Genomic DNA, 21209 nt, shown 5'->3' on the forward strand with positions numbered 1-21209 from the left:
TTTTTTTTTAGCAAATTTCGGTTAAACGCACTAAATAAAGCTATCACACATACAGCCTGCAATGTTCTCGTGCTCGCCTCTTTCCAATTCTTCCTAGATTACAATGCCGTTGTGCTAAGCCTTTGACGTTACTTAGCGAAGGCTAAGGGGAAATCGAACACGTGCGGTGGGTCAGATGATATTGGCTGCGGCTCGGGTTCAGTCAACGGGGCACACCAGTCGGACATACGTTAAAAGCGCCATACTTCACACACATCAGTATCTCAGCTTGCTGCGTGAACCAGCTGAAACGCTGATGCGTTTAAAGGATGGTGCCTGGAACACAAGGTGAGACGCTAGAAGGCCAGCCATGTCAAGGCTGCAGCCTGACCCCGCAAAGTTTTCTGTCAGGGTCATTTCCTATTTTGGAGTTTTGATCAGTCGCACATGCCATCGCGGTTGTCTGTTGTTGACTGTGGTCATCTGCAAGCGCAATTTATGTGCAAAATTAGTGCTAAATAACTACGCACTGTTCCACACGTTTCGTGTTTGTCTGCGCACAACTGAACGCATTTGCAGGATATAGATTTGAGTGCCCATGAGTTTTGCTCCAGTAAAAAAAAAAAGCGTCATCACCATGCGCTAAGCCAATTTGCGGTTTGGGCTCGGGGCAGACGCAGTGGCGATCGGTGCACATGTTTATTCTTTTACTTGACGCTTTTGCATACGATATTCTAAAAATGTCTATTGTACTAAAGCACAAATGTTTGAACTGGCCTTGCATTTTTTTAGTGCACCATCAGTCAGAATCGTCGCTTAAAAACCATTTTCTGCTCGGCTGCCATCAGAAATAGATTGGACTGAAGCTGCTTTAAGTCCGTGCTTGAGGTTCCGTCAGGCACACCGAAGGTGACGCGCTGCATGAGCCGCACGAGCACGTAAAACATCTTCAGGTGAGCCAACTTCTCCCCGGGACACGTCCTGGGGCCCAGACCGAACGTGAGGAGCGGAGGCTGGCCTTCCAGGTTCAGCTTTCCCGTTCTGGGATTCAGGAAGCGTTCGGGTCTGAAGACCTCCGGGTCCTTCCAGAGAGCGGGATCGTGGTTCACTGCGTGGATGTTGTAGAGGAGGCCAGTGTTCTTGGGGATAAACTTGCCGCCTGTGAGAATCAAAATACCTGCTTCACCGAACTTACTTTACCGAAACACAATAGCATATGCACCCATAATGCTTATTTATCATATGGCAGATATGATACCATACAATATACCGATATGAAGAGGAGCCTAAACAATCGGCAGTTTTATCGGAGTAGTAATAGGTTGAAGGACAATCCCCATATCCTAATGCGTAACATAAACGTAAAGCACAAAAAACATTGTCAGTGATGTAAGCTACAGCGAATTACGTTAAGCTATCGATAAAGGAACAATAATAAAGAGTCGGAAGGAAGCAATGGCGCTTAAGTGCCTTTTCACGGGAAAGCATGGGTTAAAACTACGGCCAGACATAAAAATAACCTGCTCGTTTATAGTTGAGAAAAATGCATATATTGTCTATGCTTCTGTCCGATTGTAAATGGGATATAGGTCGCATGGGTCAATATTGCTTATTTCAATAGGTGAGAGACACCTAAGGAATGTCATTGGCAAGAAGCAAACTCACCCGCATGCGTGTCACAAGATGTGTTGTGCGGAAGGCCCAAGGGAACGATCGGATACACCCTGAGCGTCTCGTAGATGCAGGCAACCGTATACGGGAGTTTGTCCCTGGCTTGCAAGGTCGGTGGGGTTTGCCCTGGTTGAACGACAGCTACGTTACCAACTGCCCACTTCAAATCCGTACCTTGGAAAATACTACATATGCAACTCAGAGTCGGATTAGTTCGTTTGAAATGGTATCAAGTCGAGTTTTCCGTCCCACGAGATGTGTACGAAATATCCATATGAACTCAATCGAACAACTTTAAACGTGCCAATCGAACTCTAAACTTTTGTCTCAAATATTGCTGTATAGTATGCGCAAAAAAACACATTAAAATGAAAACAGTGTTCATGACCTAAAGTGCAGTGGACTTAATCATTTGGTCGTGATGTCTTCACTTGGCAAAACAACTATAGTCACTGGCACATAAAGGAAGGGGAAAGTGGCGTGGCTCTCTTCTTGCTTCGTGATTGGCTCTTTGGCGTCCTTATATCGGCTAATGCCGCATTCTCATTGGCTGTGGAGCGTTAGTGAAATGCTGAGGGCTCGTCATGCCATATATATATTTTTACACCTATAAGAGGAGGTTAGAGGGTTTCACGTATCGGCATGGTAAAAAAGTACATTTTAAAATCCTGCGAAAGAAACGCAGAAGCGTTCATAAACATTGCCGTTGACAGAATGAAACCCGCCCCAACGTACTCACGTCGACTCCTCAACAGAACTCTGGAAAAATTAATATTTGTGTGAAAGCTTACTTGCAGTCTTATTTCATTGTAAATTTAAACGATAAGCCTACACAGATTCGGCAGATTTCAAATACCGGTCTTAGTGTCACCTTTTGGGGCTTTTCGAATCGTCGCTTATTCGCGAAGAGATACGGGATGATGTTATAATCGGTGCCTTAGGTTAGAAAGTAGTAAAGCAAGGACATCACTTGTTACTGTATTGAAGGTTAAGGAAAAGGAACCATGCTAGATAGTGAAAATGTAAATACCGGCGAGCTGGTAATTTTACAACATCATGAAAACCTGAGACAAAGGAAGAAGAAAGGGGAAGCCCCCCTTTTATGTTCCGTTGTCTTGGGTTTCCATGTTGTGGAACTTCGTTATAATTCCCCCAAAAGAAAGAAGTCCTTACATTGGGGGGGGGGGGGGGGGGGGGGGGCTATCATACTATAAAACTTGTAGCACGTTGCATGTCCCTATATCTTCTATGAGAACTTTCGAAGGAGGACTGGAGCCCACCCTTGACAAAAGTTATCACTGGAGAAAGGTTAGAAGTAGGACAAAGGACAAACAAGGATCTGCAAACACAGTTAGGTGACTGGTGCGTGACCGAAAAAATTCATCTGCTCCTGGTATCGAACCAGGGACATCTCCATTTCAATGAGCGTTCTACCAGTTGAGCTAACCAGGAGTTAAACGTTGGTAGAGCGCTCCACTGAAAATAAGGTGGTCGCTTTTTCGATACCAGGAGCAGGTTGATTGTTTCGGTCGCGCACCAGTCACCTGGCCATGTTTGGAGATTTGGGTTTGGTCTTTGTCGCCCTTGTTTCCCTTCTCCAAGGATTATTTTCGTCGTTCTTGTCAAACTCGCTCGCACTTTTGCATTTATTTGCATTACCATATTAGCACATATTTCGTCTATTCGAGTCGAGCTTAAAGCATCATTATCATCAACCAAACCGAAACTCAGTAAGGTCACAATGGTGTTATTATTGTCCGTAGCTTACCAAGGTAATATTGGATTTCTCTTTGAATCTTTGCCTGTATCTCTGGCTTTCGACTCATCGTCAAACATAACCACCGCAATTCTCCGATAGTGGTGTCAGTCGAAGCTGGAAAATATTAATTGTGAGTCATATCTACTTATCTTGGGCGGAGCTGAAAAATACCTTCTTAAGTTACGAAGAATAAGAGTAGCTTTTGGCCATACGACGGGGTAGTTCGAAGATAAGGATTGAAAGTAGCACGGGCCACTGGGAATATTTCAGATATCTCTGAAAATAATCAACATAAAGGTCTAGTAACCAAAGTCAACATTCGAATATCACGATGCGTTTAAACTTCCACCAAGCCTTATATGTTCCCAGAACGGCAGCAATTGACATCAACAAGGATTTACACCGAAGGCTCCATTAAACGCAGTTTAGGGGCTTTCCAGAGAATAGCAGATGTGTCGGAGTGCAATATATTTGAAAACACATTTTTGTGAAAATAGCGAACAGACTAAAACGCATTTCCTATTTGGGTTAAAAAATAGATCCCGCGATAGCTTTCTTTCAAACATATCCAATGGTGAAGTGACATTATGGGCTCCTGAGAAAATATTAGTCCTTCTTCAGATAATGAAACAAAATTCTTTTGGGGGAGAATTTTGAGAACTTATTAACGTGGTACTGAATCTCACGGTTATTTATCAACTGCGAAGATCCACATTCTCCTACAACCACAAATGATTATTCTTGATGAACTACGAAGGCGTGCTCTTACCTCCGAAAACGTCTAGAAGTATCTGGACCATGTTGGCTTCGGTGAGGTACTGAGAGTCACTCTTTTTTTGCAGGAGCGCCTCTTCTCTTGCCGCCAACATTGAATGAGTGAAGTTTTGTATCGATCCTGTAAAATTTCGACATTGGTCAAAATCTAACGTCAGCCTTGTGCATAACAGGGCGTTTGAGAGCGCTTTTCGGGCGGAAAAAGGATTGTATAAATAAACCACTGAACTGAGTCCAATCAAACTTCTCACAAAGGCGTCTTTACCTAGTGCAGGGATACTAAACCGAAATTTGGATTTCGCAAAATATTGCCGCAGAAGCGTGGAACGGAACGCTACAAACTCCAAAACATCAGTCCTACCTCGGTATCTCAAACGGATGGCCGTACTTCTGGAAAAGAAGGGCGCGATCAAGCGAGTTCTTTGACGTCATTTTTCTCTGGGAGAATTCGAGAATGAGGGGAAGCGGCCTCGCTTTTCTCCTCCTCGCTTCGGTTCAGCAGCTCGACGGGACGAAGCGGGGAGGAGAGGGAATGGGAATCGTGACGTGCCTAGTCTTGTCGGCCTAGTCGGCCATGTTCGCTCGCGCACTTCCTTTCCGAAAATATGGCGATCCGTTAGAGATATCGCTGTTTGAACGATGTCTTTGTGTTTTGCAGCCTCCCGCCTATTCGTCCGGCCTTGTTTTGTGAGTTCGAAATTACAGTTCAGTATTCCTTTAGTCACACTTAAACTTCGTATGTGTACGTTCCTAGGGGAGAAAATTTAGCTTAAGAATATTGTTTTCGCTATAAGCAGGAGCAAAAACGGTAAAAAAAAAAACGGGCTTTTGTTTTTGCTGTTATTCACAGATTTCACAACTTAAAGCAAAAACGTGAAAGCTTCTTTATGCTTTTTTTTTTTAATGTGAATACCGGAAATCAGTTTCAGCAGATCCGAGCATGTGCGGCACCACCTGCGAATAGCGGCGTCAAACAGATTCTTCTACCTTTACCCCCGTGCAGGATTTCGAGCTTAAATATGTTGCCTGAAATTGAAACATATAACCTTTGCGTATAAGGCATGCACCACCCAAAAGACACATTTGAGAAAAGCTTCAATGCACTCGGTTCATTGGTTTATTTACAGGATATTTTTAGCCCGAATAGCGCCTTCCAAAGATCACATTGCACGCATAACCAAGCCGAGTTATATCTCCTAATGCTTTCTACTATACCTAAGTCACAAGCATATTTGTTTTTGCAATGTAATTGTGTATGCGTTTGGATAAGACATTTGTGTGTGTGTGGGGGGGGGGGGGGGGGCGGAGGGGAAGGGGACTTGGACGAGAAAAACCTTAAGCTAATAATTTATTTGTCAAAAAAAGAGAAAAACAGGCACGTAATGCGCACTTTGTTAGCTCACGTCTTAAGCCATGTGCTCGTTGAGAAAGCAGGAATTGTAGAGGAATGAACTGGCTGGAGCAAAGTTACCGTGGTTTCGTCGGCTGTTTAATCTTGGCGCTTTTTGCGCAGGAGTAATTAGGATATTAGTGTCTCGACTGATCAACGGAGTAAACTAGTAAAACTTCTAAAAGAGTAAAAAATCGACCCGAACGACCACCGAAGTATCGCTTGTCAACCATTGCTGTGTCCTTTGTGGTATAGTTTGCAATGCGGCGCTGTTGTGACAATGTTTTGTTTCGCCGCGTTGTCCAATGGGAAGTGGCCCATCGTACAACGGTTTTGCTGAAGTACGCATAGTTCGTTATTAAGCGTAAAAAAACGTGAAGCACGTCTATCTTTATTTTTGGTTCTTCGGTAATGCATCCGTGAGTCCTAAATCGACGCCAAAGTGGCCATGTAGCTCCTACGCATGCAGCAGAAAAATACCATCGAAAAATATTCTTTTAACTTTAATAAGCTTCAGTTGTCTCTCTTTATAAATGTATTGCCACTCTACGTGCGCGAGCCGTAAGAGCGAAGGTGGGTAATGGTAGGCAAAGCATTCAGCTTGTGAAACCTGCACTTCATAGGCCAATATCTCCAATCTGGCTTTTTAACAAGCTGCGAGTTACACAATAATTGCTCGTATTACAAGACGGCCAGACCATAGGTATCGTCATCATGATCCCCGTGGGAAGAACGGGCTAATGGCAATGACTTCGCTGCGTCAAGCGGAAGTTTATATAGCAATAGTACGTCATTGTAGATCAACTTTTAGTGGCGCAATTTGAACAGTTCGTTTTAATTATGTTTTTACTCTGCGTTTTATTAATTGTTTTTATAAACAAAAAAAATAACAACACCCTGAAGTCAAAGTTCAGTGGTTCAGTGGTTCTATCGCAAGCCATAATTGGAGATAATGCTTCGTTCGAAATATTAGCCAGAACTGGCGAATTCTTAGACCAAACTGTTCAGTAATTAAAACAAAATAGGTGAACACAAGATAGAATACTTTTTGTCGAAAATGAACTTACCTGGAACATGGCGGTGTACAGCCTTCTTGTAGAGCGCTTCGATTAGCTCAAAGAACTCGGTGTAGAGGGACTCTATCTTTTTTTCTCTGTTACGGAGCAATATGCCAAGCCAAGGCACGATGTCGCTGGGTAGGCCATTGGGCGCCAGCTCGGTAACAGACTCGTTAATCCGCCTAATCCTGGCCAGCTCAGAACCTTCATTTTCAAACCTGAAACAACTCAAACCGGTTCATATAATTGTACTCTTGAATCACATTGGCCGGACGTAGGTTTGAGAGGTGAACACCGAAGAATGGGTCGAAACTGAGCCATACCACTGACTAAGCGTTGAACCATCTAATACAGACACCTAGTAGACCGTACGCAAGAGCTTAGTGTTTCAAGCGAGAGCTCGTGCTGTCACATTGAGGCGTGGATGGAGCAGGCGCCAGCAACCAGAGCATGTGGAGAGTTTGGCCATTCATTGGAAAGTATAGGAGACAAATGAGGAGCGCCATTGGCTGAAAGCGGGATGGGCGGATTTCAGGGCGTCATTAGAAACTCAATTGTGGCCAACCGGAACCCGGATATAATACCCTGGCAGTGGTCGCGGGAAACTGAATGCATAAGCGCGTCGGAGTAACTCTCGGTGACTGAAAATATGCTGCACGTGATGTTTCAATCACGCTCATCCAGTATCATGGTGGAAGAGCGCGACTAGCGGACCGATCGACATAATCCGTACGCAAGGAGCCGAGGGCCGGGAATCTACCGTCCGAGCGATCACACTCTGTTCGAGAAAAAACAACGTCCGAGCGGCACATTCGTTTCTTACATCTTTCTGCATGATCATAATCGAAACATCACATGCACCCTATTTTCGACCATGAAACGTTACTACATTTACATTTTACGCGCTCGATGAAACGAAATACCTATGATTAAGCTGTTTCTCGGTACCCCCGTTAGAGAATTCTTTCCAGCTTCTGGTTAGTCAAGAAATCTTGTAAAGCACTCTTTCTGAATCTGGTGCACGCCCTAGCTCTGCCCACGCGTCCCATTGACCATACTCTCTCTATGCACGGCTCTGACAGCTAGTGCTGTATTCCGCAGCGTACGGTTTACTAAACTTCTCTATTACGTACGTTTAGTAGACCGTACGCTAGAGCTTCACATTGCTAGCGGGAACTCGTGTTGCCACTACAAAGTATGAATTGAACACGCGCCCACTGGGCCCGCTTTGCGCAGTGTACGCTCTACTAAAACTCAATGTATTTTAATCACAGTGAGCGGTAACACCGGAGTGCGTGGCGTCGGGTACTGTCACAGCACTCTAACGGCTAGGTGCACAACTTTGAACTGCAACCGTTAGAGTCTAGCGTAGACACGTTGGCGTTTGAGCGCGGTGCATTGAGTTATGGCAGTCGGATGCAGAACGTTACGGAGTGCGTTGGCGCAATTCTTGCACACACAGTTGCGTTGCGAAACACAGTAAACCACAGTCAAAATTCAGTAAGAACGCGATATCGTCGCTTGCGGCTCACGAATAGACCATTGCACCAAGTGTTCTTAGGGAGGTTCCATTTTATTGCATCCAGGCGTTGCGAAGAATTCGGCGTGGTGAAAGAGGGACAAGACACGCCCCCGATCCCAATAGCAGACGACACATCGACTGTTCTTCATGGTGTGTGCAGTATCCGTGTGCTGCACCCTGGCTGTATCGAACGTCTAACGCTCGCTCGCTGCTGCCGCTCTAAAGTGGTTTGCCTGTCTATAATACTTATGGATAGTTCAGGACCAGTCTGCTGTACTGTGCCCATTCATATCAGCAAATGGCCAGCTAGCGTACCTTCGCTGGGCTGCTACAGTTGCAATGTAGTCCCCGAGCCCAAATGTGCGTTTTAGTTTTTCAACGTCAGCACAAGGTTTTACAGGGTTGTAATAATTTTTCTCTCTTTACTTGCGCTGCAGGTGAGTCAAGGCTTGTCCCAAGTCAATCGCTTTATCGGGTATAAGAATGTGCGATAACTTGAACATCTTAACCCCAGATTTTGCACCTGATATTGCTGAAATAACGCGATTTTTCACCGCGTTTTCACGCCAGACGGATGTCGCGTCCTGCCCAGTCTTCAGAGCACATGACGTGCCGGGGAGAGAGGACGGAGGGCATTTCTCTTTCTGCTATTTTTAATGAAATGGTCCACGGCAAACAGGGATGGGCAAAATACATGCAAATATGTATCGAAATACAAATGCAAAATACTTCGTTAAAATGTATTTAATTACAAATCTAATTACATTTCCAAAAAAGCATTTAAGTACAAGATACAAATACAGTCAAATGTATTTGGTCTCCCCCAAATACTTTTCCAAATACATTCCTCAAAATTTGCGTCAGCGACTTCAGGGCACCTGCAACGGGATTCTGGTTATCTCATTTTAATTTTGCATCGCACACTCGGGAGTTAGTGTGCGAGGCTCTAGTAACGTAATAGAATTATAATCACAAAAAAAATGTCATCTGCTTGGACGTAATAGGTGAAAAAAGTACAGAGCTTTAAGCAGCTTTTTTTCGTCGATTACATTTTTATAGAACGACAAAGAACCGAGACGACCAAGGCGCGCAGAACTAGCTAGAGAATTTATATATTGTTGCAACTCGCACCAGTTACGAAAATCTGGACGACCCGCTCATTTAGGATGTTCCAGGCAAAAATATGGATGGAAATCAGGCTGGAAAGCATCGCAAGTTGTCATAGGCACTTACTTCGCCAGTCTGCCTATGAACGTCGATTTCGTCACTATTCTTGCTCTGGACTAGCACCGTAATCACAAAGGCACGAAACGCTTGTGCTTGATTGAGAGACACTGCATTCGGTGCAGAACGTAGTGTTCTTCCTGCTCTGAACAGTGACAATAAATTTGAGAATGTATTTTCGCCCACGAAATTGTATTTAATTACAATTGTATTTCAAATACCCACGTTTCAGTATTTAAATATGCACGTCAAATACATTACCCGATTTGTAATTAAATACAAATGCAAAATACACAAAGTATTTGAAATACGTATTTCAAATACTTGTATTTGAAATACTACCCATTCCTGACGGCAAACATGGCTGCACTCTGCAGCAGTGTCGTCGTGGCCGGTCTTTCTGGCGATACCGCTTGCAGCCGCGTCTTCTGTCAGTCCTGCTTTAACTATCGCAACCTTGGAACAACCTGCTGCAGTGTCCCCTCCGCTCCCCAACAAGCAAAAGCAACAAACCGTCTCGGGGAAACAGATGCGCGCCGCCAACGGGAGTCGGCGAGCACGTGACACTCATTTCCTTTTCTCCGTTTCTGATTGAGCTGCCACAACACTCAGCCAACACTTTAGTGTTCGAGAGTTGGGCATAGTCCAACTATCGAGCTGAACGTGTCGTGCCGAAAGCGACTGCTCTTTGCAGCAAGGACAGGACGCCTTTGGATTTCTCCAATAGTTGCCGACGTCACGAACACCTGTATTTCCGTCAACTGAAACGACGATAGTGTAATGTGAGGTAAAACCACTTTTGTTATTGGGATTTTTACCGCAATAATATATTGGTAAAAAGGAGGGGGGGGGGGGGGGCATTTTTTGTTCAAAGCAAACATCTCGTGGGTGGTCATGTTCGGAATGACAAGACGCTTGAAGAGCCTTTCACTCATAAGTAAGCACTACTTTGAAGACTTCGAATGACAGAAACGGATGTCTTGGTAAAGCCTAGAAATACCAACTGTAGTGAAAAGAAGTGTCACGTCAAGTTCAGTGCTATGAACTGAATGATAAAACTGTTCCTACCTTGTTCCGAAGACGTATGTGCCGACGATGTTGAATATAATGAACTGAAATGGATCCTTGGAGTCTACCGTATTAGGTCCTTTCTCCAGGGAGTCCACGTAGGCGTCCACGACTTCAGCGCAGAGCGTTTCCGCGGAGTCACTCATGGCGTATTTCCTGGCAGAGACTAAGTATCAAGTGAAGCCTAGCAAAATCACGGAATGCCAACATTGCTATTCAAAATAAATCGAGAAAAAAAGAAGACAAGGGGCAGGCAAAGGAACGCAGAAAAGTTGCTCTTCAATCAACTAATTTATTTACTCAGATTGTAAGCACAGAACATAAATATGCCAAACGACAACGACACGTGAAAAAAAAAAAGCGGACAGAACTAGAACAGTCCCTATTCTAACCTGGAGTTTCTCTTTGTGTTTCGATATATATCCACCCATTTAGCTTACCCTAACATTTGCGTCCCTTCATAATAATTGTTTTACTTATTACTCCGGCTTTCCCGAAGGCAAGTACTTTTGTATAAGATGCACAATTTGGTTTTGCAGTTAAATACTTCATGTATGCCATATAAAAAATATTTCTGTACTACCCGTGTTAGTTAAAACAAAAAAAAAAAAAACTAATTCCTGGCAACATGTCTATATGATAATTTTTTTTTTCGTTTAGCACGACGCCCAGTTTAATAATATGGAACAGGTTTCAAAATTCTACTGTATTTCAGTCTGTATCCTTCGCAATCACAGCAATATGTTCAGTGTTAGCAGTGTTTCGCACCTGACTGCAGTAAGCGCAACTTTCCTAAGCGCCTTCCACGTAGGGTTGTAATCTTCAAACGCGATGTCATGGTTCTTCTGCGTCTGGAGAGCACCTGAAAAATCACACCAACTCATCATCAAGTAATGAATCAGATAAAAAGTGCGCTCTCTCGCAGCACAGAAATAGTCTATATCCACGTTTGCTTGAAATTAGTTAGATAATGTGTTCGGCGCAGAACTAGACACGTGAAACCTTTTTTGAAGGTGTCCGCGCTTAAAGGACACATGCAAAGGAAAAAAACATTTTTTTTTAACGGCTTAGATGGAAAAAGGACGCCATAAAACGATTTTACAACGAAGAAAAAAAAATTTTAGAGCTATATTTACGGCGCAAAACGAATTTGTAGTTGGCGCCCGCGGGCACCGCGGAAAAGTGGTCTGTATTTATCACGTGGCTGGTCTTTATTTATCACGTGGTGCTTGCGTTCTTTCGGAAGCTTCCTATGGCCTCTAAAAGTAACTTATTCATCTTTGTTTGAAGTATAACAAAAAACTAAGATGAATAAGTATCTTTTAAAGCCCAAAGGAAACTCCTGAAAAAGCGCAAGCAGACGTGATAGACCTGTGCGCCGGCCAGACGACGGCGGCGGCGCCCCGAAGCAGACGAACTTGTGCGGCGGCGGCGACGGCGGCGTGGAGAAACGCGTTGAAGCGGCGTTCGCAGAACGCTCAGCGTGCGGCGGCGACGCAGCGCGGCGGCGCGCGGGCCTACCACGTGACCAGCGGCGGCTCCCGCGAGTGCCAACTACAAATTCGTATAGCGCCGTAAATATAGCTCTAAAAATTTTTTTTCTCCGTTGTAAAATCGTTTTATGACAACCTTTTTCCATCTAAGCTGTCTAAAAAAAATGTTTTTTTCCTTTGCATGTGTCCTTTAAGAAGGTTGTTTCTAGCTTTCCTACAGATAGCTCTGAGAGATTATAGATTGGCAGCCGACCCTGCCAATCTATAAAGCAAATGAAGCAGCACCAAAAGTGCCTGATCGCCTCACTCGTGGTCATTGTGCAGTTGCTACCCCTGTCTAAACAGATCACGCAAAGGAAACACCTCATAATCCTGTGCTTTTTTTTGCCTGCGTGATTGCTTTTGCCGGTTGTACTGTCGAGACCGATTATAACGAAATCAACCGGAATTGGAGATCACTTGGCTATATCCGCGATTTTGTTATAACCGACTTCGGTTAACGAACTGCAAAAGGGAATGTAAAATCGGGATCGTTTCGCTGTAGTCGCTATTTCATTAGAACCGACTTTGACATAACCGGTTCCGACAGTAGCACTAACGGGCAAAGTCAACGAACGCCGTGACGATGCATTTTTGGAGCCGCCTGATTGGCTCCATCAGATTGCAACGTCGTTCTCAACCCAGAAATGGTATTTGGGTTGTCATCCAGTCGTTATCTGTAGCCTCGCACTTGTTGGTTTTAAACTTCCTGGCTCACTCAGGGGTGCGGTATTCAGACAGCGTGCGCCCCAACTGCGACAAATACAAACTAAAAGACTGAATCACGCGTCGCCATCTACACTTGTTACTAGGGAGCTGTCGTTAGCCACGGCTCATGCACGCAACTAAAATGAGCGTGAGGCCTATCGATTTGCAACCTTTCCGTCAAATGTCCCGTAGAGGTTGTGTAATGTGGCTATTAAGGCAAAACTCACTTAGCATTTTTCAGTTTTACACGAAAGAAATCAAGCTACTTTGCGTGTTTTTTTATTTTAAAACGCGCACAATATTACGAGTTAAACATCGCTAAAGTTAAAGCTTGGGCGAGTTGCTATGACATTGTTCAAAAAATGGAAGTAGCGCAAAAAAAAAAAAAAAAAAAACGACGGACCGGATGAAGGTAGACACAGACAGAGCGCTGTAGGCATAGACAGGGCGCTCTATCTGTGTTTGTCTTCATCCGGTCCGTCGCTTTTTTGCGCTGTTTTTATCTTCTGCAGCCAGAAATGTTTTCCTTAGAATTTCAACATTCGGGGGCCACGAGTAACCTGGAACGTTATAATTTGTAATAATAAATCATCAGAACGCGAAAGAGAAACCTACTAAAACCTAGATAACAACGCAACTATTATGTGTGAATCAAATATCCCAAAACTACATTATAATTTGAAGAAACTTTCTTTTCTTTATAGTCTCAATGTTTACATGCATGAATAAAATGCGCGAAAACACTACATTTAGCCTTTGTCTATGACTTTAGTTTCCACAATTTTCATTGTCTCTTCGTTTGTCAGAGTTTAGGCACTGCAAACCTAAAATTCAAGTTACAAACCTAGTTCGAAGCAGAATGTATTAAATGACTGGCAGGTTAACCAAATTAGCACGATGGGTCGCTTTCTTTTTTTATATTTAATGATTGTACATGACACAAGGGAGCTATTAGCACTAAGAAAGAAGCGAAACAACGTGATCACTGGGGAACGTTGTGGTGGGGCCACGAGCTATTCGATCCGATCACTATGGATTACCCACCTATCTTCATCGGAAAGCGTCCGGCGAATTCGTGCCGTTTGTCGATGAAGGCTTCCTTTACCACTTGGTACGAAGTCAGCATCAACATCGGCTTTTCTCCCATCCATAGCGTAAACGGGTCGCCATACTTGCGTGACCACTCTTCTGCCTTCTTGTAGAGCTTCTCCTTTCGTAAGCCTAATTGCACCGAAAATAAAATTGCAGCAATGTTCATACGGAGAAATTTTCGGTGTACTCTGTAGGAAAATATGAAGTGCATTTTGGCGGCATGCGAGGCCGAGCAAGAAGCGCCCGGTCAAGGTATTCTAAAAGAGTCGCTTTACTCTTACTCGGAGCGTAACTTTTATAATTTCGCCCAAGTTTCTTATTCTCTAAAGTGACTGTTCATTCTCACCCCGAACGCTCGATGCTCGAATCTTCTCGGCCGAATTTTCATGATGCCGTCGGACACTAGACGGGGAGCGGCCCGCGACCTTGTCGAGTCAGTCTCGCTCTCGCTTGTTGTTACGCCGCAAAGTCGTCTCACATATTTCCGCTGTCTATAGTCAGTTACAGGTTAAGAAGGTAGCGGCAAATGCCCCTCAAAGGGAATCGGATATCCCTCCGCCACCTCCGCATCCAATAGCGTCCCACCGTTTCCGTGACGTCGCGGCCAACGCGCGAGGAGGGTCTTGCCTTTCTGTACATATTTGCTTTACCTTTTGACTTTGACTTAGCATTGTGGAAGCCACGAGAGGGAGATTAGAGTTCTCCCCCACCGACGGAAACAAATACGACTTTCGGGGATTAGCTTCCCCCCCGATGGATACAAAGGCTGCTTTCAGGGGCTCGGTTCCCTCTCCGATGAATACAAAGGTCGCTTTCTTAAAAAGTGGGATCGGAGACAAGTGGGAATCCATTGAAGCGGAACAAGGAGCGTTTCCAGTGAACTCTTCTTTCGACTGCGGAGGGATTTGAAACGGGCGCATCACACTTGTGGGAGGAGCTTCTCCTACCTTCTTGACTTGTAACCGACTATAGTAGCTCTTTTTCTTGTGTGTGTGGGGGGGGGGGGGGGGGGGGACAAGTTTGCCGATTAAATCTTTCGTTTCAACTCATGATTCATCGGTTCTTCGGCATACTCCGGAACAGCATACACACTAAAACGTTTTTTAACACCTTATTCACACTGGCGAGTGAACCACGTTCGCAAAGCTACTGTAAACGCGGTTGCTTAAAGGGGTACTGGTGAAGGCGAGCGGGTTAAACATGAATACATAAAATTGAAAGAATAAAACACGGAGAACAAGCAAAGTGGTTGTCCTGTGCTTGTCCTCCGTGTTTTATTCTTTCAATTTTATGTAAAGGGGTATTCTACAGGATTTTCATTATCTCTGATTTGCTTGAAATTCTGCTAAGCTCACCAACAAACATCGCTAAAATAGTATCCTAAATATTAGGTAAATATATTGTTTTTTCGCGAAGTTATTGAATTTACAGTTTTGGTGCTCACCGTGTTTTTTTTAAACTGAAAGTCTCTACTGGCAACGACGAAAGAGTGATGTCACTGGAAAGCAGTTTTCAATCTTTGGACTGTAGAGTTTCTTTGGAAGAGATTCGATGCAGATTTATGGTGTCAAATGAATGCTTTGGAAGCTCGCTCCAGTCCCCGCGCTCCAGCACGGCACAAATGATTGGCATAATCTATTTTTTAGACTGCCCGCTCGACTGGCAAGCTTGCCTGCCACTGACGTCATGCACTAAAAAGTGCGGGTATATCTGAATGTTGATTTTTGCATCATTTTCGTCTCTCGATTTTACAATAACTATTATGAATTTCACGATACTAAATAGCATACCGGAAAGGGTTGTGGGCACCTTGGCGGCTCCCCAGCTTAGTTGCTCAAGTGCGGGGCACAGGTGGCGAACTTTCCCGCGTGGCGGCGGAATTAAGCCGGCCACGCGCACATCGCGTGCGCCGCCTTGATAAGGCGGATCAGAGCCGGCGCACGGGCAGCCGCTGCCTGGTCTCGGGCTTCGCTGGTAACAATGTCAATCGTCTTGTCCATGTCCAATTAAATGTAGTTTCTTGTTGTTGAAACCGTTGGCTCCGTGTTATTTCTCCGGGTCGGGTATGCAGCAATGCAAACTGAACACAATGGCGCCAACCTTTAGAGTACCCTTTTAAAGATTCAATGGAATTTCACGCGCGTTTGACGATAAAAACGAGTGGATCCGGTTTGCGGTTGTGATTCGATTGCCAGTGTGAATACATCTTTAAAGGTCGACGTACACTTCGCGATTTACTCTTTTGCCTGCCTGTTCATTTTCTCTATCCTCACCACCTTTTACCTTGCTCCAACATGGCTCCCCCTTGCTGATTAGAAGAGGAGAGCGATAAGAGGACTATTTTCCCTGCAGAAAACCGAGGTTGGTACGTCGGCATTTGAGGTGATGCGAATAATCTTCTTCCAGATCTAACATTCTATGGGTGATACAGGAACATCCTTAGGACCCTATCTAAAGAACTAAAAATGGGACGCTGCTGCAGCGCCCTAAAGATATTCTTGTACCAGAAACAAGTTTGCGAACAACGAGCACAAGCTGCACATTATTAATGTCCAGAAATAGCAAACTCAGTCGCCACAAATCATGCCCGACGTAGGAATCCTGACCCTGTTGCGATTCCTACGTCGGGCATAGGAATCGCTTCAGGGTCCCCAATTGAAAGACACTCAGTCAGAGGTTAGGAAGGCTATGCGCAGTTAGGAAGGCTATGTGTATGTTGCGCTGTTTCTGAAAATATTTCATGTAGAGCATAATATGTATAAGTTCAAGGAACGCACCTGCAAGTAAAAGTCATTGGTGCGAGCAATTATTTTTCGACCTGGTCGATACGTCAAGCTGTCTGAAGCGGCTGTCAAAACAGCACCCTTCAGGCACCCTTGGAACACCCTTCGAAAATGAAGCGTGTTCCAACTTTATCGTAGCACCCTTTTCCAGAACCTTCAACAATGAATGTGTTCTGCGCAACATCGCCTAACTTTATAATTGAAAAGAATGTATTTCTCAAATAAAGGGGCTGAGAGGGTGTAGCTATGGGTAATGCCTCTGGAATACATTTTTTTTATATCTCTCAAGGGTGCAACTTGCTTCTGTGTGTAGATAGGACACAAATACCATACAACCAATTTTTCTCGAAAATATAACCCACTAAGTACGCCGTAAGACTTAATTAGTTGGAGGCACATCCCCCTTTTGACCTCGCCCGTTAGCGAAACGTGCTTCCATGGTTTGCACCCTTTTCGATTCTCACTTGCAGGAGATATTATTGGCGTTCGGAAAATGTTGGTTAAGAAATAGTAGTTTGTGTAAACTACTATTTGACCCTCTTGGTCAAAGTAGTTTCGTGTCTAGAAAACGTATATTCTAAATACAGTAATTAGTTTTCATTTCAAAAATAGCACGCGACCGCGATTCCTCTTTGATTTTAAACACTGACAAACATGGCTGTAGGCACCTGGGTGTAGCGCTATTCCCGGTGTAGCTTTTTTTATTTTCGTTATTGCTAGCTGTTTCACGTTCACTGGGATGTGTGTAGAATGATTTCATCAACCGATGTGGCTTTTAGCAAACATCTGCTGCAAGTTCACAAGCTTCGGGAACCTTTGCGCGGGTAATTGCCTCCGTAGAGGGACTGGCACAAGCCTAGCGTCCTACTTCAGCTATTTTTCATGGTCTGGCTTAAGTTTTTTTATTGCGCGTGATGATGCCGAATAATGATGGTAGCTACGGTAGTAGTGTCATGGCTGTTCTCTGAAGGGCTGCAAGTGTCGTGATCACGACCATGGTGCCAGTGCTCATAGCATACCGCCAATGAAAATTAGCGAGTCAGTTGTCTGGAAGCAATCGGATGCTTGCCAAGCGTCAGATATACGTCCCCGTTATTGCTTTTTAAACGTGTAAAGAATTGTAGCTGTCAATGTCTGAGCTCTGCGTCTGGCTTTCAAAATTGATTACTTTTATGCCGCGTTTTTTGCTTTGCGTCAAGACGCTCTACCAACCTGGTCTTTGTCACTATGAAAGGAAACAAAAAGAACAAACTTAAAAGGAATGCATTCTTTGGGTTTAGATAGGACGCTGAGATCGCAAGCTCTTCATTTGTAAATTTTTCGTTTAATTTTTAGTTCCTTCAGACGTTTCTACTGGACCCTGGCTCACGCATAAATCGACGCTACAGCGTCGTTTTGATGGTTGCGTCTTGCGGACGCTGCAGAAGATGGTAGACGCTGGGGGTGTGGCAGACGTCACTGGGCGCTTCAGGCCTGCGGTTCGCAAAAGTGGCAGGCGGTATCAGACGCCAGACGAACTCGGTGCCTCGACAGGGAGACACAATAGGCATCATATGGCGATCGGCCGAGCAGCCAAGCCGATCCAGAAATAATGTGCTGGGCCTAGAATGGGGCTTGGTCCAAGCGCACCTCTGCCTGAATTGAATTTCGTGGCAGACATCTTGTGCTTGAAAAAAATTTTCCTTACCCAAAATGTATCTTGCGGCTAGGTATCTAGGCGCGTTAAAAATGTTTTTTACGATTCCTGTGACTTCTTAAAAACGACCACTGAGCTTTTTATTTAGAACGTTGACAGGGCGAATCACTCCAATCTGTGAAACGTCATTATGAAATGAAGAGGTGCCAAAAACGCTCCTGCTTGAGTCATTAGGCATCATGAGGAGTATCCGCATTGTCTGTGTGCGGATATTTTTCTTACGCAGGATCGATGTTTCGGACATTGCGCCCCTTTAGACTAATGAAGTCTCGAACAATAAAACACTACAGTGCATCACTATACAAAAAATGGGTACTTAAAATGTATATAATGCTGTGTTACTTTAATTTTCAGCTTGAGAACTAAGCAGTTATTGACCCTATATAACACATTTTCGGCGCCCTATTTTATTACCCGAGCGACTGATATTTGTTGGAGGATAATGAAAGGGAAGATTTCCACTTATATTTTTACCTAATAGCGCGGACACTGTTCTCGGCGGTTTAAAGGTTACTGTTAGCTCTTAGCAAGCGTGATATTTACGTCGCTTGAAATCGATGCTTGTTCTTAATGCTTTTAGAAAAATCGAGATACTAATATGTATATTATTAACCCAATAATATCAACAGTATACAGTATTATAAATATTAACGCAACTTTGTGTAGTATTTCGAGCAAAGGCCAAGTTGCGCAATTTATATGTTTGCATAATTTAAACATTGTTGCGTCTGGAAAGTAAATAATACTTAGAGTAGTTTTCACGCGTAGTTAGGAGAAAGACTAAATAAAGCGCAACCTCTGAGTGTTGACATAAAGAACCATGACTCACTCAGGAGATTTCCGACCAGGGGCAGCGGGAAAGGTCCTTTGGGGTATTTGGATACTTTGCGATAAAAGCGTATCACATAAAAGGACAGCAGGAACACCGAGGCAGTCGTCAACCACCGCCAGTCCCAAGAGAACTGGGCCTTTTCTAATGGAAAGCTCATGGGATACAGTACGGTGTTCTAAAAAAAAACAAAAAACATAAGACCGCAGAATAAAACCGAATTGCTCAATTCTACAAGTGTAATATTTTGTAGTTTCAAAATACAGTTTAGAAAGTATACTTAAAGTTCGCGTCAGTTTAGTGACACCAGGTTTAACCTATACTTTTAATATCTCCAACCTAATGGTCAGACTGGGTAGCCGCGTGGACCACATCTTTTGAAATGCGCACACACGAAAAAGAAAACTATTAAGAATATGCTTTACATATTGAAAGTATACAAAACATGCTGTAAGGGTGCGTGTTTTTCATAATGTTCAACCTTAGCGCAGTTATATTTTATTACCTTTAATTAAGGGCGATGTTAAGTGTCCTGAGAGTTTGGTAAGGAAGCGGTGGTGTGTTCGTCATCCCACCACGAGAGGCGAACACCTGGCAGTGCAGAAACGGTGTGGGGGCTGCTGGGATTGGGAACACAAGAAGCGCGCGCAGCATCCTCGATCAGACGAAATAAAGCAATGGAACAGCGTGAATGTTGATTGGTATCTATCACTGGGGACGAGGATAGGGTTGACGTGGCGGCAAACTTCCCGCGCCACGCAGTTATTATCCAGGATCCAAGTCCTGCTCGCCTGAGTATTTCACTCGGGATCCAACCGCGGATTCCTGGGAACTCTCGTATCCATACAGCCTGACTAACATACAACTTGCGCAGATTGTTTGCGTGAGCGGTCGGATGCTCGTGGGCATAAAAGGCTGGTAGTCCGCGGAAAGACTGCGGCTGGGTCTTGCTTTTAGAGCGCAGCTCTTGGGCGCCCGTTTCCCGCTTAAGCGGCGTCGGCGTAACCGCGCGGTATATTATGGGAAATGTCCCATAATGCACCGCGCGGGGAGGGGGAAGAAGGAGGAGGAGGAGGACAAGCGGGAGGGGAGGAGGAGGGGGAGGAGGAGGCAGGAGGGGAGGAGGGGTAGACCGCAGGATGAAGAGGTGAGGAGGAGGTAGGAGGGGCATACCCTCTTCTCGTACCCTTCCCTCCTCCTCCTCAAGAGCTGCACTCTAATTCGGCGTTACAGGCTGTTGCAAACATTTTTTTGGCTACGGGGGATACAAAATAGCTTCAATCTTCTCCCGCGTCGGGCGGATTCAGGTTGAGATGACTTCCAAAGATAGGGACTGGTGCGTGTTCCGAAGCCACCTCAGCGCTGCGGGGCCTCTGTCTAAGTGAGGAGAGGTGTGGATTTCGTAAGCACATTACGAGAGGCATCACCTCGCAGAGCAGAAGCGCTGTGGAGCACGTTGGGATTCGAAACATAAGAAGGGTGCGGCTGCTCCTCGATCAAACAAAATTAAGCGAAGGAACAGTGTGGACGTTGAACGGTAACAATAAAAGAAAAAAAAAAAACTCTCCACCTATAAAAAGAAAAATTCAAAAGTAGGAGGCACAAGCATAACACATTTGACAAGCAGGTCTCGCAGTTTGCTGAGGTAAGCGAATAAAATATATTGAATATACATCCAACGTGACGGAAAGTTTTTTCTCGTGTCTACACATGCTCACATGCGCGCACTGATTTAATAGACAAGATTAAAAATGAAAAATATACAATCCACAGGCAAATGTGCACACTCTCGAAGGCAGAGACTGTCAGTCTGATAGGTCACACTGACAGATCACAGATGCCAGAAGCTCGAGTGCACTGATGCAATAGGCCGGTATCTCTCAAGTTTCTGCAACGCCTCGTGCGAGGGTAAAATCGAATATTTTTCTGTCGCCTTTCGGTTGCCGCGCTAATGCGCTTTCTCACTTTACTCGCGGACGCTAAGCTGGCAGAATTTCATAGTTGTATAAAACTTTGGGTAAGAAAAAATGAGAGGTTTACATTCCCCTGTAAGGCTGAGTTAGAGCGCAGCTCTTGAGGAGGAGGAGGGGAAAATACGAAGAGGAGGGTATGACCCTCTTCATC

General features: G+C 44.5%; 2 protein-coding genes across 2 annotated transcripts in view; both read right to left on the minus strand.

The window, feature by feature from the left end:
• Positions 1-21209, minus strand: part of LOC8038228 (cytochrome P450 1A1) — a 59588-nt gene that overhangs the window by 37972 nt on the left and 407 nt on the right. The gene's annotated exons all lie outside the window — the stretch shown is intronic.
• Positions 606-19245, minus strand: LOC8038226 (cytochrome P450 2K6). Its single transcript, XM_029989305.4, has 9 exons — positions 19086-19245; positions 13730-13906; positions 11214-11307; positions 10446-10601; positions 6641-6849; positions 4179-4304; positions 3419-3523; positions 1645-1776; positions 606-1138 (listed from the first exon to the last, which is right to left on the minus strand). Exons 1-9 carry the CDS (start codon positions 19243-19245, stop codon positions 783-785), a joined length of 1515 nt encoding a protein of 504 aa, XP_029845165.4. The 3' UTR covers positions 606-782.

The sequence above is a fragment of the Ixodes scapularis genome, unplaced genomic scaffold (genome assembly GCF_016920785.2).
Source record: "Ixodes scapularis isolate PalLabHiFi unplaced genomic scaffold, ASM1692078v2 PGA_scaffold11__112_contigs__length_91849675, whole genome shotgun sequence".
Lineage (NCBI taxonomy): Eukaryota > Metazoa > Arthropoda > Arachnida > Ixodida > Ixodidae > Ixodes > Ixodes scapularis.

What these genes read in the sequence shown, in the direction of transcription:
- LOC8038226 (XM_029989305.4), bottom strand. Translation starts at nt 19,245, where the DNA reads ATGAGCTTTCCATTAGAAAAGGCCCAGTTCTCTTGGGACTGGCGGTGG. An exon ending in GTTGCGCTTACTGCAGTCAG is followed by an intron (nt 10,602 to 11,213) that starts GTGCGAAACACT and finishes AGTCTCTGCCAG; the next exon opens with GAAATACGCCATGAGTGACT. An exon ending in ACATACGTCTTCGGAACAAG is followed by an intron (nt 6,850 to 10,445) that starts GTAGGAACAGTT and finishes GAGTTGTTTCAG; the next exon opens with GTTTGAAAATGAAGGTTCTG.